This window comes from Ambystoma mexicanum, chromosome 7p, assembly GCF_040938575.1.
Source record: "Ambystoma mexicanum isolate Mex_15411 chromosome 7p, UKY_AmexF1_1, whole genome shotgun sequence".
NCBI lineage: Eukaryota > Metazoa > Chordata > Amphibia > Caudata > Ambystomatidae > Ambystoma > Ambystoma mexicanum.
Genome location: NC_090939.1, coordinates 884964780 through 884981131, shown reverse-complemented (window position 1 = coordinate 884981131; position 16352 = coordinate 884964780). Strand labels below are relative to the sequence as shown.

The following is a 16352-nucleotide window of genomic DNA, read 5'->3' as shown; positions in this document are numbered from 1 at the left end:
TTTGGAGTGGATAAGGCATATTTGCTCCAGTGGCAGCCTTCCAGCCATGCCACCTAAAGGAAAGAGAAAGCTGATGAGCCCTTTTAACCTGCTTGCTAAAGAGCCATACAGTTGCTCTACCTCACTTATCACATCCTAGGCCATTCCTTGGAACATGTTCTCCCCCAGTTGAACCCACAGGGGAACCTCCAAGTCAGACCTGAGAAGGAAGGCTCTTTCTAAATGCTCTTTCTAATGTGTCACATTAAATGCTATTACTCATTAGATTGCACTGTTATATGGATGGTATTGTACTGCTATCTCACTCCTAAAAGCTGAAGGAGGGAGTGGATAAGCCCAAACCTTCAACCTTGCATGGGATCTCAAAGCACACTTGTTAAGCTTCCATAGCCCATAGCCCACTTCTTTTAAAATACTCACGGGGTTTGCACACATTTCTAACTCCCAAAGAACCACCAAACGAATTACTGAATACTATGCACCTCAATCCCTTGGATAGATTTTGCTTTGTAGATAAACATTCCTGCGCCTCCCTGCCTCAAAGTCACGCTTGTAATTTTACAATTTTCTCACATGTTGTTACTGTTACCTTGCATGGTTTCATTCATACAACATAATACAATGCTACCGTTATCTTGCACCAGTAGTTCTCTATGCAGATGTGGGGAAAGCAGATCTTGCAATCCTAGCTGATTACATGGGATCCCAAAGCACATTTCAACTAGCTAACAGCTTACCCCATGCGGAGCAGCACCTTTCTTGGGATAGCACAAAATACCTCTGAGGATATCACATCCAAGTCCCAATTGCCAACCTACTGCCCAGTATCCTGCTTCTACCATATATTGATGTGCCTTGTTCACTTTATCCACACATTTGCCCAGCCATGCTGTAGCCCGAAATCACTACTGGGCGAAATCTGCAAGGCGACCCGTTTCTAAAATGGCCACCGCTTCGGAACATCATTCTGCCTGACCTTGTCTATCAGGCACCAGGCCTGTAGGAGCGCGCTGATGGTGCAGCCTCCCACACTTCAATTGACCTATCGCCAGTAGGCGTGAGCCAGCCTTCGGGGTCAGGCCAAGGAAGAAGGCCAGCTGACTGAGCTGACCAAGCGCAACCGGCGCTCGGTGCAAAGCCCTCTGCAAAGGATCCACTTGAGTACTTTCCCTTTCAGCCGGTCCACAGTTGCAGCCCTCCACCTGCCAAACTTCCCAAACTTGGATGTATCCCAGTGAGCAATACCAACGTGAGCTCAGCACGCTTCATCTCTGTTTAACTGATCCTCGTTTGCCGTACGCAGATACATTACAGAGATAAGCTCATCGTAGCCTGTCTCTCCAGTCATTTTACAGAACGATTCTCCTCTGAACTTTGCCGTGCATCATATACTCTTCGGTATGTCTTCGTAGGGAGTAGACATAAATTACACAGTTATATGTTCGAAAATAAAAGATCTTGGAAAGTTATTTTTAATAATCAAAGTGACGAGTTCTAGTTATTATTACTATAGCCTTCATTTACATAAGTGCTTAAATGGACCTAAAACACACGCGCAGCAAGCGCGGACTTTGAAACCTTCAGTATGACCAAATTGAGAGAGAACGATCTTCCTGTAATGTAGAACCGTGCAACTCGGCACACACATATGGTTAGTTTAATACAGCAGCACAACCTACATTCGCACAAAGTGTTCCTTTTTTAATCAATAGAGTGCAAAACCAGAATAAAGGAATATTATGGAATGTTAGAATGCAAATTACAATGCACTAAGTGCAGAATTGGGAAGGCCAACGTGAGTAAACTTTGGGGACAGAAAACATGAGAGCGTTAATACAGCGTAATTAACTGGCATCCTCATGCAATTAAAGACGATACACAAGATTTATCATCCCATGATAATATGACTACATCATATATATTTATGCTTAACTCATTATATAGGGATTGAACCCAGCTATTACAGAGCATCATCTAAACTAATGGAATGGGGACATGCAACTTAAGTTAACATCACCCGTGTGAAATTGTAACCAAAAGATGAAACCAAATGTGTACATATCAATTAAATGGACTAACTTTGCCTTTTTCACCTTTTTATTCATTTTTTCATTTCTGAATTTTGGCTTTTATTTTGGTTATTATCTATATTTGGTTCTCTCAAATCTATGAATCCTCCCTTTCACCAACCCTTGTTTTTCTGTGGTTATACATTTAAAAATGCTTAAACAATTGTTTAAATGAATGTCAAATAACATTCTACACCTCCCTCTTCACTTTATACATGGTTTAACCCAACAATATGGATTACTGCATTTTATAATGTTTGTTTTGTATAGATGATGTTGTTGAACTGATGTTTAACTCTAATTTATGATAACAGACTGTATAATATACAGGAATATATAGGAATAAGGCTCTGGTTTGATAAAGGCTGTATGTTCAGTCGAAACACATGTCATCATCAAGGGCAACATTTTCAAAATTAAAATTAATACTTGCTATTGATAGCTTGAATTGCCGCTGTCTTCTATCTTAGAATTTTTTGGAGTAACTAATTTAGCTAGTGGCTTATTGGGATTTTTTAACCACAACTCAGGAAGACTTGACATGCAGCTTACTATGTTCTAAGCTTAACGAATTCTGTTGCTCACCCGATTCATGTCGCCTTGATAGACCGGACCTCCAAAGCCTAAAACCTTCTTTAAACTGGTACGATTTGAGTTAACTATTACACCCTTGTAAAATACATCTGCTGTAATCGCCATTTACCTAATCCCCATTACGCCCCCTGCCTAGTCCTACATACTATCTCGTCTCACTCCCCTGCTCCCGGTGCCCTTATACATAGACTTGCCGCGCGGCTCGTATCTATTTAGCCTAACTCTGCATGGTCTGCCCCCCTACCAACGGACTTAGACACCTGTCCCATATTCTCTGCACACTACCCAACACGCTTCAGGCCTAGCGTTACACTTTGTTGAACTTTATCCTGCATTGCTTAATGTTCCTGTACCTTTGTCTCGGCATCTAGACTTGCTGATCAGCACTCGTACTGCCCTATTGCATGTGGTATCGTATTGCCTATTCACTTGTACCTTTGTCCGTGTACTCTATTTTGTGCAGCCTATTGTACCTGCACCCACTGTTTTTGCATTCAGACCTGTTGCTCAGCGTTTTGTAGTGCCCTGGTTGCATGCAGCACCGCACTTGCACCTGTACACATTGTCCGTGTACTCAGACTTTGACTAGTGGTATGCATTGCCTTGGCTGTATGTGGTATCGTATTGCCTATTTTACCTCTGGTACCACATTGCCCATTTCACCGGCAGCACACATTTCTCATGTATTCAGATTTCGCCGCCGAGCGTTACTCACTGCCTTGGCTGCACGCGGCATTGCGCCGTCTACCTACTTGTGCCTAGTGTCCCTGCACTGAGACGTGCTACCTAGCGTTAAGCATTTCCTTGGCTGCATGTGGTTTCGCATATCCTATTTTACTTGTGACATCGCATTGCCTACTTTACTCGTGCTATCGCATTGCCTATCTACTTGTGGTATTGCACTGCCTTTTTACCTGTACCCACTGTTCATGTATTTAGATTTGCTGCCTAGCGTTACTCATTGCTCTGGTTGCATTTGTTACTGCTTTGCCGAGTTTACCCACTGCATTCAGTGTCCTTGCACCTAGATTCGATGCCTAGCTTTACACATTGTCTTGGCCATACACTGTAACGCACTGCTTTTTGATTATGTACCCTCTGCTTCTTCACTCAAGACTACATTTACCACTCACAATCTCCCATGATGTACCGTACTGAAGTCATCTTGCCTTACAGTGACCAGTCTTACCCAGGTACCCTGTCTTCTGACACACTCTCAGCGCCACCCTCCTGCCTTATACCTCTAGTGCCTATACCTCTAGCGCATGCCACTATGTACTGGCAGCACACACTATACTGTGCTAGCTACCTCACACCTTGCCTTATTCCTAAATTAGTATCCCTCACCTGGATACTCACCATATACCTTAGTGTTACGCTTTCAGAATTTACACTAACCGAGACCTACAGTCCCTTAATGCTAACACGCGATACTTACCTAAGGCACATCATGCCTCATAACCTGAGAGGGCAATCGCACACTTATGCGATGCCTACTATCTTGCAGCCCTGCTCCAATCCTGCACTAGCCTTCACACCGCCCACCGTTAACCCTTACCTCAATTCACCAGCCCTCTGGTTAGAACACTTTCCCACTAAACCCACCCCTAACCAACCATGTACCGTACATACTAGGAACCTCAGACTTGGCTCCAGATTCCTGTGCGTCACCCAGCGCCACCCCTGCACTACCATGCACCCAAACTCTACATCACATACTGCACGGCCCTTGCCACCCCACCATCCCCTATCACTGAGAACATCAAACCTAACACTAGTATCTCCACGCCGCAAAAAAACATGATCAAGGGATCTCTGATTAATGCCAGGTCCCTCCCTGCTCATGCGCTCGACATTGCCGATTTGATCACGACACATGACCCCGACTTCCTCTCCATTATGGAAACTTGGCTTCATGCAGCCTCAGGACCACTTCTATCATTGGCCAACCCTACAGAATATACCATCATCAGAAGCGATTGCAACACCAGTCAAACCAAAGGAGGCGGCATTACCTTCATACACAAAAACTCAATTAGCCTTCGAATCACACCCAACCAACAGATCCCATCAGCAGAGCTACTCTCAGTGAAACTAGCTACGTCGCCCAACCAAAACATCACACTCAACCTTATCTATAGGCCTCCAGGACCGATCTCTACATTTGCTGAAGACCTCTCATTCATCCTTGCTGACAATACCAAGACTAAATTGCAAATGATCATATTAGGGCGAATTCAACCTTGGCTTCCAAGATTCTAATGACGCCATAGCATTGGATATCACCAACTCATTATCTAACCTAGGCTTCACTCAATGTATCAGGGAACTTACAAACATCAAGGGCAGAACTCTTGATTGGTTAGTTGACTTAAATTGCAACATCAACATTGAGTCTAACCAACCGTGTGCCTGGACTGATCACCACCTGATTACCTTTAACATCCTAGCAGATAACATCTGTACTACTCAGGACATTGCGCCCGCAATCTGTACGAGAAATAAGAGACATAACATGTGAAAAACTGCTCCCACTTGTCCTCCCAGATCTCAACAAACTCTCCTCCTCATGCACAGATCCAACTGTCCTGGTGGACACGTTCAATCAGACTATGCTGAAAGCACTTGACCTTATTGCACCCATTAAATCCAGGAAACCCAAACCACGGGCACACCTCAACTCCTGGTTTACAACGCAGTTGAGAGTGCTACATAAAGAAAAACGCAACCTAGAAGCCCGCTGGAAAATTAACCCTACTGATATCAATAAAGCTAGCCTCTCCTTAGCCTCCTTGAACTACAAAGGCGCCAACTTCCAGGCCAAAAAAGACACGTACAATAAGCGTATCCTACAAGCAGAATCGAACACTAAGGAGCTGTTTAAGATTCTAAAAGAACTGGAATCCCCCTCAGCCCCTCTGGATACTTGTAGCAAAGATAGCACCTGGTGTGCCAACATTCACAAAGGGCTCCTTTGTAAAATGGCTACACTCCAAGCCAAAATTAACGACAAAGAAATCTGCCTCCAGATCGACCCTCAATGCAATTCCCAGCATGACAGATCCAGACCTAGCACTCACACCCATAAACCATTCAGCTTCACGTCTCTCTCTCTCTACCCCTCAGGTTGAAAATATTATCAACAATCTCAAACCTTCCAACTGCCATGGCGATTCATGCCCAGCTCCTATTATAAAGGAGGCATCACACAAACTAGCCCCCTTCATCACCGCCTTTATAAACTCTTTGTTTAACACAGGTATTGTCCCTGATAACCTGAAGGATGCCTGGGTTATCCCCCTTCTTAAAAACCCTACACTGGACGCAAGCATTCCAACCAATTACAGGCCCATCACTACTGTGCCTTTCCTGCTTAAAATTTTAGACTACTTGGAAACCAACAAACTCCTGGGCCATAGACAATCAGGCTTTCGACCCCGCCACTGAACCAAAACTGCCCTTATCGACTTACAAACCCAAATTGAAGACTTGAAAGACAAGGGGAAGCTGGCCCTGCTACTCCTACTTGATTTATCGGCAGCTTTCGACTTGGTAAACCACCAAATCCTTTGTCGACACCTTAAATTGGCTGCACACTTCACTCTCGCCAGTTCCCTGCGGGGGTGCCCAAAGGATCGTGTGTTTCCCCTACACTTTACAATGTGTTTACGAAACCACTCTTCGATATCTTGGATTATCTGGGTGTCACCTACACAAACTACGCAGACGACACCCAGATACTCATTCTCATTACCGAGGATAACACAGCTGACACACTAGTTGTAAACACCATCTTTCAAGTCAATCAAGCTTGGATGGCTCAACACGAACTCTGTCTCAATGACTAAAAGACAGAGCTCCTCATCTTGGGCTCTCATCAGAGACTCAACAAACTAGACCCCTCCTTCAAATCCTTCGTCATTGATGGGAATCCCATTAAAGTCTTAAACAAAACCAAAATGTTAGGTATCTAGCTTGACTCCACTCTATCCCTCACTAGACAAACAAACGCAGTATCTTCGGCCTCTGCCTACACTTCCAAGCTCATCACAGCCTGCCAACCTTTCCTTACACCAGCCAACTGTACCACACTAGCCAGAACTCTGGTCATGTCGAAAATCGACTACTGCAACGCCCTCTATCTAGGTACCAACCAATGCAATCTTAACAAGTTACAGGTCATCCAGAACAATGCAATCAGAGCCAAATTAAATATCCCTAGGAATCAGCACATATCTGACACTAGACAGAGCCTACACTGGCTTTCAGTATCGCAAAGAGTGTCACTCAAAACACTTACTCTGACGCACAAATGCCCGCCAACCAAGCGCCTAACTACCTGGCCTGCCTATTTGCCTAGCACACTTCCAACAACCAACCACTCAGAAACACCCAGGCTCCATACCTCGTTACAAACTGCAGAAATCAGGTGGGGCAAGCTTCCCTGTCCTCGCCGCGAAACTCTGGAACTCACTACCTAACCCTCTTAGAGCTGAACCTTTGTTCCAAGCTTTTAAGAGCAAGGCCAAAGCATGGCTGACTGCACCAGACCTTTCCCGGCACCAACTAGCCCACTAGCCACCACCCCGTTCTCAATTGCCTCTACTTGCGGAGTAGCCTGTGCATATAAACGCATTGTAAATTACCTGTATGCCTATTTAACCTGTATATATTCTGTGCCTGGTGATATGCTTTGCTTATTGCCACCTTTTTGTGCTTTACTCTTTGTATATGACTGTAACCTATGCTTGTTCTTTTACACCTTGTATATGCTTGTAACCTATGCTTATGTCACTTTGTCATGTAACCTAAGATATGCGCCAGGATGCCCCAGGGCCAGGTATGCTATACAAATGAAATAAATACGAATACAAATACCTTGGCGCCTCTACTGTTATGGACAGTATTTAAAGCTGTAATGCAATGTAGTACTAGGTGTTATGCCAGATTACACTATCAGATACCCAGGCAGAGTGAGCGACCTTGAACGATTATGCATTGCCAAGCACCCTGTCCTATTAAGGAGAGCCCTGATCTTTTGAAGCCCAGTTTACAAATTGTGATATGCTTCACCTTCAAAAGGTGATTCTTCATTCTAAAGAAAAGGTTTGCTACTCTCAAAAAAGTTCCCTTCTCCCATATAATTGTTGGCAGATCAATGCAGCAGTGAAGCAAAGCACTTCCATGTGCAAACATCACTGTTCCAAATCATTCTTTATACCTCCTTACATCTTACCCCTTTCCTTAAACTATCCAATATTGGCCTATCTCTGTGATTAGTTGTAAGAATATACACTTTTTTTTTTTTACAATATACAAAATAGATGAGAGAACTGGGCATGGGTGAATCCATGCCCTTCCTATGGACCATTTCTTTTCACCCAGGCCCACCCTGCCGAGCCCCGGAGGATCTGGGCCTCCTTCCAACCTCAAATTTATCTGGACGCTATAAGGCAATCCTGGACAAAATACAGCCTGCACATTTTACTCCTTACCATCAACATTAACCAACTGTTCAAAACAATCGGCTGCTGTGGTGCCATGCACCGTACAGACTATGTATTACTAACTAATCCTATGCAATGTGACCCAACTTCTTACTGGGCTTTAACATTTCAACACATTCACGAAACTAGTACTATTCAATGACGTAACCTCACGTAACACCAGAACTGCACAAAAATTGTCTACACAGACACTACTAAAAAACTGATTGGGCCTCATCAGGAGTTGGGCAGAGCAGTAAAAATGTGGTGGTAATGATATGATAGGTTATTTATAATGCGCTTAATACACAGAGGTTTTTAAGCGCGGACCCGGGGATCAAACCTGTGTTGCTGTGTGTCGTCTTGCTTCCAAGGCAAGCACGTTGCTCCAGGGCTATCCTCCAAAGACTACTGCGGTATTACCGCTCCACCCAATTCAGAGTTTTGGCAAACCTCGGAGCATTCACCTCCAGCTTTTAGCTGGAGGTGAATTTGCAGACTTTCTGCCCATTTTCAGTGCAATTAGCGCCACGCTAATTGCGCCGATAATGCCCCATTGAGTCCTATGGACTAAAAGACAAAAAAAGAAAATTGGAATTACCATGGTAACGCTATTTGCGCTGGGCGGCATTCCGGCGGAGTTACTGCTGGGATACCACCCAACTCGTGATGTGGACCATTGTCTCTTAACGTAATTGATCGTTCATTATAGGCTACGGTCTACTGGAGTCACAGTAAGGTGCAGTAATGCACCACTTAATGGCACCCAGTACTACACGGCCACACTTGCGGCCGTTTAGGGCTATACAAATGTCCAAGTAACATGAACTTGCCTTCTTACACTTGTGTGGACCTCAAATGCAGACATTTAATATACATGGAAATTCTTGACAAACATTCTGGTAAAGTCGGAGTATTCACGCACCACTTTAGGGTATCTGAATTTCTGTCAAAACTATCAGTGAGCATTCAGGAATATATTAGCCCACCAATTTTGGAGTACTTACTGTAGCCAAGATTAAAAATCGCAAATCCCCTGCCAGGGTAGAACGACCCTCTCCCTGCAACCGCGTAGCACTGCATTTTATCATGCAGCCTGACCGTCTCCTGAGTTGTGCTATCCTCACCATTCAACCAGTTCCAACCCCTCAGACAGCCATCGAGACGTGGGTTTATCTGAAAAACAGGACATTTATGATTCATTTTAACACTTTATATAGCAATCTGGCACATGAAATACAAATCTCATTGCAGTTCCAAGTAACATTCAAAAGAAAAAAATAATGTTCACTAGTGAAAACTTGAAATCTCTGACTAACACAAATGATTGGCATGTCATGCTCCTGCTTTAAATCTGAATCGGACCTCTGATGGGTATATCAGGAATGCATTGATGAATAAGCTATACATTACAGGAATGTTTAGTAATGTATTATGGCAAGGTCCTCTACCAGGCTCTGGGGACCAAGGATGTGACGCTGGGCTGGATGCCTCCCGGAGCCAGTGGATGATTGGATCCCATCGTATTGGAGGAGAGTATCAGGACCCACTCAAGTCTTCCCAACTGGGAGAGCCAGAAGTGCTCTAGGAAACCCCAAAGTCCTAGAGATGAAAAGCTAATGCTTCCCTTTAACAATGGTCAATTTCATTCAAACGTAATTGGAAGCGTTTGCCCCGATACTTTTACAAGCCAACTTGAGGTATCATAGACATCGCCAGAAAAAATCCAGCACAACGCTCCGTGAGCTCCGCTTTTCATACAAAGTTGCAATGTTTCCGACTGCAGATTTGAACACGTTATAATATGTTACCAATCTTAAGAATTCACCACGATCTGGTTCTCTGTACAGGTTTCTACGAGCAGACCTGGGATTAAAACCTGTGTTGCGCTGCATCATCTTGCTTACAAGACGAGCGCTTCGCCCCCGAACTATCCTCCCGGCCTACTAGAGTGGCAGGAAGGGAAGAGTGGAATCCAAGATGGCGGACAGGCAGAAAGAAGGCTTGGTTCGATCCCTTAAGCCCAAAGTGTGGCCAGTTGCACCAAGCAGTAGCAACCAATCCCAACTGTGCCCCAAATTACAAGACACAGGTGCTGACCCCTCACCCACAACTCAATCCAGGAAGAGGACGGAAAGCATTATAAAACCCAGAGACCCCGGTCAGTCACTTTGGGTTTCTGGCACAGGAAGCTGGAATTTGGAAGTGGTTGGGGAAGGGGAGGAAGAGAAGTAGAGCAGTAAAGCTTAGGAGACGGTAGGAGGAGGTAATACTGGGAGCTGGGAATTGAGCCAAGGCGGTAAAATCTGTTGCTGCAGATACCACTGCTGGGGTAAAGTGACACCAGGAGGGAGAGTCTAGTTGAGATGGTAACATCTGGTGACGAAGATGGTATTAAGGAGGTGATAACTCAAAGAGGGGGGACAGAGACTAACGTGGAGTTGGTAACATGAGGAAGGAGATTGTCACATAAGTAGGATGGGGTGGCAATCTGAAAGTTTTAATATCAATTGTGAAGCGGGAGGTGGTAGAATCAGGAGACGGTGTTAGTGTGAAAGCGGTAACATCAAGAAGCGGAAGGAGGTGTTGATAGCTGTAGGTGAAATTGGTGATACAGAATAGGCAATAACATTAGGGGGTGACGACAGGCAGGAGGAAGAGAAGGGGGCGGTAGGCAGTCCTCCAAATAGACAGCAGTATGGTTCCAGTGGCCAGGTTGGCTTCAGGGCAGGACCAGAATTTGGGAGGATGAACAAGACTGCGCCTCGGAATATACAATATGAGCAGAAAGGCATGAGAACAAGAACCAGGATGGGTCTGGGACAGGCCTAAGGTGATACCACACCACTTATCCGCGGGCCCATCAGCTAGCATGCCAATGGTCTAGATTTAGTCTTGCGGTGCAGGACCTTAGAAAGTCAGAAGCAGTCATCTGAGCCTCCAACACCCAGAGCACTGAAAAGTGGTTGAGGGAACCCCTGTGGAACTGAAAAAGGTAAAGTGACATTGGGAAGGGCAGTAATCCATGGGTGACTACTGAAATATCGTGAGACAAACCCCCAAACTCCCACCCTGCCCTCCCAATGGCTCAGAATAACCACTCTGACACCTTTGGGTTTTGATAGAGATCTTATTCTCTTAATGTTGATTCTATTTCAAAATATTTCCCTAAATAAAATCTTGAACTTGAACATATGGTCTTGGTGTGGTTCCTGGTCCCAGGCAGCCTTGCGCCAAGTAATCCAATAGTATCCCATAGTTAAGCTGCATTGACTCATCTACTTGTTGTTTTATTACACAATTAGGTATTTTACCACTCTAGGTCAATCCAGATACTTTGGATAAGTCGCCCAAAACTGGTGTATGGATGAATCCCTCAAATTTAGAGGTGTTGATATGCAAACCATATAAAAGGCCCAGAGACCACCTTTATTGGTTAGGTTTCTGATGTCTACCAGAGCAAAATATCATCTAGCTACGGAGAAATGAGTGCATTAGGATGCTAGAAACCTATCCCTTGTCTCAGTGAATTCCCTGTGAACAGATACTTAGTGGTTCTGCCCCTAGTGCAAATAGAGGGGTGACAATAGAACACCCCGGCGTGTGCCCCATGACCGCAAGATGGAGCCTGATAAGTTACTGTTAGTAGAGGTTATAACGGTGGGATTAGAGCAAAGGAGTCCAACCATACTTAAAAATCAATCAATCATCTTCATCCATCTTGCGTGAGACATCAAAACAGAAGAGCCATTTAAGAAAGTGAAAGGCTTTTTCAGCGACTAAAAGGAGGGCAACCCAGGAAGGTTGGGTGTTATTTAAGGGCAAAGGAAGACGTCTTAGTCTTAGATTACACGGAGCGGACCTACAGGGGATAAAGCCTGGCTTATCCAGCAAAACCAAGGCAGAGATCAGGGGTGCTATGGCAGAATTTTATTTTGTTTTCAAGACTGAGCTGAGATACCGGTCTGTAAGAAGAGCAGAATCTGCTATCTTTTCCTGGCTTTGGCAGGACCATTATTTAGGCTTCCACTGTAGTTTTTGCCAGTTCTCACCTGGCCTGCGCCGTTTGGTACAGTAGCATTTTAGAAGCCACTGAAGAGGTATATTGTTAATAGAATTCTAAGGATCTGCTATGCCTTCCTTTATTTTATTCAGCATTAGATCTCTCCAAAGCCAGTCTCTGTGCACTTCATCTACCACTATTGTCCCAAAAGTGGATCAGGGGGTGACATTTTCTTCACAATGCCTCATTTATCTTGGGGCTCAACAACATTGAGCCAGGCCTTTTGGTGTCCAATCAGGAGACTGGGCACTTTCAGCACCGGGCAGCAGTTGAGTCATGCGGATCTAAAACACTGAGAATGGTGGGTGTTGTCGGTTTGGCAGCGCTACGCTCAATTATCTCAGGGATGGCGAAGCAGAGACTTGCCTTCATAAGCGAGCAGGCTCGACTGGCTCAACAAAGCACAAGGCTCTGGAGCTTGAATAAGCTGCTTGTCAGGTGGCCATGTTGAGCTGTGGTCACTAGAAGACCTTGCAAGTATCAGATGCGAAGATGGTTGAGTTTGGGCGTTGGGCGAACTCAGAGATCCAAAGGCAGTTGAGATTCAACGTCAAGGGTGACTCTGGGAAGTTCCTGTAGAGAAACTTGAATGTTATTGAAAAGTCCCCAACTTGTGTGAAGGTTGTATGGAGAAGCAGAGGCCAGAGGGGTCACTTCCTCGATTCTGCAGTTGCTGGGAGTCCCAATTCAGGGCCTACAGGACAGGTTGAGTCCTTCTGTCGCATTCCCAATCAAGCGTGCTTGGCTGACAACTACCCAGATTCCTTCACCTCCAGTGAGAAGGTCCTGGTTCCAGTCATTTTGTATTTTCTGGCATGCAGAGTGGAAAGTATGTAGCAGGGGTGGTGCTCAGAAGCTGCCAGCATGATTATGCTGCTTCCTGGCTCTCTGGAGCGGGTCTTTGTGTGGTAGCAAAAGATCCACAGAGTCACCCACAGAAGTGTATTTCCTAATGCTGCAACAATCGTCCTTAGAGCCGCTGGTTCATCTCACTCGTTCCATTGAAATGTCTTCCACATATTTATTAATAGGGCTAAGTATGAATAAGAGTTCACAATTGGAGACAAGAGCAGGATAGGTTAGTCAATACATTCTGATCCTTCCAGCCATAATGGTTGAAGCCAACTCAGTAAATTAATGTTTAAAGGAATGGGTGGTATTACAGGAAAAACAGCATATAGCACAGCATAAGCCTGCTAACACAAGGTTAAGAGCAGTCAGAAAAGGGACAATGTGTGTGCCTTGGAAGCCTGCCACACATTGTCAAATGTACATGTCTGTATTTCTATGCAATTATAAATTCTGTTTGCATCCAGGCACTTACACTATGTTGTAAAGGGTAGGTGTAGAATCGAACTGCAAACCCTACAGAATCTTGTCATTCTGAGCGTTACCGCATATAGAGTATGTTAGAACCAGCAGAAAAACATTGCAGTCATTGAACTGATGTAGACTGTTTATGTCCCTTGTACATTTCAGGAAAAGGTGGAACCAAATATGCTTAGGTTTACAAACAAAATATATCTACGTTGCTGATCTTGCTGCCTCACTGTTGTTCTTGCCATGAAGTATGTGGATTCTCTCTGCTCTGCCCCGCGAGACTCCACTGCACCTCAACGAAATGCACTGCAAATCGTAAGAAGGGTGCCATATTATTTTTATGGGACTGCATTTGTGAAAAACACCCTTCACTGGATTGCATACCAAGGAAAACCACCATGGTGTCAGAAGGAAACTCAAATTCCACCTATTCCAACACCCAGAGCCATCCACCCTTCAGCTAAGAGCCTTAAAGTGAATCAGATCACAGTGGATGCCCATGAAAGTTACTATTTCATGTAGTCAGATGGGCACTGGGGTCATGGGTTTAGCAGAATTAATGGGCAAAGAAACATTGCGATAGCACACGCAATGGCCATGGAGCAGCCCCACTACAGCACCCACATTTCTAGGTAATACTGCTCATGACCATAACAATGGCACTTACTGAATGAATGAGCTCATTGGGCCTGAATGGAAGGCCTCCCACTGTCAGATTCAGCTGGTACAATCCTTTCTCGAAGGTGAAGAGATCCCCCGACACAGCTATTTTCATAACTGCATCCTTGTTGACCTTTATGACCAAGTTTCTTTCCAGCTCCTCAACCGAAATCTGAGACAAAAAGAAAGCCAAAAAATGTCAACATCGAATGATAAATAACAGCATTGTTGTACAAGCATTGGCAAAGCCAATAGTTTATGCATTTGTAGTTTATTGCATGTTCCATTTAGCATGGGGGATTGATCGAAAGCGCAAAGTTGGGCAGAGTAACAGTGTTAGGGGAAGGAGAGAGCGCAAGGGGCGGAACAACAGCACAAGGGGGATTGATTGACAGCGCTAAATTGGGCAGAGCAACAGCGCAAGGGGAAGGAGTGACAGCACAAGGGGGAGGGAGCGACAGCGCAAGGGGGAGGGAGCGACAGCGCAAGGGGGAGGGAGCGACAGCGCAAGGGGGAGGGAGCGACAGCGCAAGGGGGAGGGAGCGACAGCGCAAGGGGGAGGGAGCGACAGCGCAAGGGGGAGGGGAGCGACAGCGCAAGGGGGAGGGGAGCGACAGCGCAAGGGGGAGGGGAGCGACAGTGAAAAGGGGAGTAAAGAGCAGCAGTACAATGGGGAAGAGACAGCGCAAGGGGGGAAGGAGCAACAGTGCAAGGGGGAAGGAGCAACAGCGCAAGGGGGAAGGAGCAACAGCGCAAGGGGGAAGGAGCAACAGCGCAAGGGGGAAGGAGCAACAGCGCAAGGGGGAAGTAGTGATAGCGCAAGGAGGAAGGTAGAGGGACAGTACAAGGGTGGATGAGGGACAGCGTAAGAAGGGAGGAGGGAAAGCACATGGTCGGGAGGGACAACACAAGGGGGAGGAGGGGCAATACAAGGGGAGAAGGGACAACACAAGGAGGAAAAGAGCAACAGCGCAAGTGGGGAGTGTCATTGGTTGGTTTTATCTATAAATGCAGCCTTTGGTTGTATTTGTCCTATATTGCAGTTTTGATCTCAATTTGATTTTTTACAAGGACACCTGTATCCTGTTTTGGTACTGCACCCATCAACTGAACTACAACCTGCAGATGTCCCCCCAGCTTATTTTATTGGAGAGGTGTAGTACCACTGACAACTTATAGATGTCCTCATAAGAAAACACATTGATATGTCTTATGAGGACATGTCTATGTTGTTAGTGGTACTGCACCTCGACAAAATATAATTGCTTGTATGGTAACTATCTAGAAAGGGAAACCTACATGTAGCCCAACAGGGTTAGGAAATTAGCCCAAATATAGCCCAACCTCCTCTGGCAGCAACAAGAAAAAGGTCTACGCCCTCCCAGCTTTGAAAGTGACATAGTCACATGACACAGTACAGAACTCCTGATGGGCGAACATGGGTTAAAAAAGCCACTATTGGATTACATCAGTGTAATGGAACAAGAAATAACATTTAGTGTGTCGGCCAATTACGCCACAGCATTTCCAGTCGTCATTCTAACCACAAAGTAAGCTTTCTGGCACCAATTTACTCTCGCTCTTCTCTGTAGCAATGGTATTGGAGATATTTTGGTGGCTGCACCACCAAAATGTGCCAAGACCAAAAATGAAGAACTATAGGAAAAAAAGCACAAATCCTCACTTTCCCACCCAGAGAGCTCAGCATTTCAAGTGATATCACAGTTCAGCCTTTTCGCATATCTAGTCATCACTGTGGAATATACTGGGATCAAGAAAGCAATGTTAAATTTTCACATGTTCAGGCTGTCTACCAAATTCCCAGACACCCTCCAAAGCAAGGCCATAAGAATAGCAGTGAGACACTAAATACATTTCACAAAACATAAAATCCTATTACACTTGTGTCACAGAAGGTGTACGGGGTATTCAATAATGAGGATCGAATAAACTTATTAGGAACTCGACGTTCTGATCCTTCACGACCCAGAAGGAGAGAATCTGCATCTAAAGGCAATATTTCAGAGGTCTGAGTATAAGACATCTGCTTCAGTGATGTCATCCATTTTCCTGGTAACTAAAAAAAACCTCAATTATATTTGCCTCGCCCACCTTTTTTTTGTATATTAATTTTTAATTCACCACGAATGTCAGATGGAC

The 16352-nt window shown here is 45.0% G+C and overlaps 1 protein-coding gene across 2 annotated transcripts in view; it reads right to left on the bottom strand.

Moving 5' to 3' along the window:
• The window catches only part of GAS6 (growth arrest specific 6), a 975360-nt gene that overhangs the window by 118780 nt on the left and 840228 nt on the right, over nt 1-16352 (bottom strand). For both annotated transcript variants that reach the window (XM_069637123.1, XM_069637124.1), the window contains 2 exons: nt 14200-14364; nt 9157-9325 (listed from right to left, as the gene is read on the bottom strand). In XM_069637123.1, coding sequence (XP_069493224.1) covers nt 9157-9325; nt 14200-14364 — 334 coding nt within the window. The remainder of the gene's footprint in view (nt 1-9156; nt 9326-14199; nt 14365-16352) is intronic.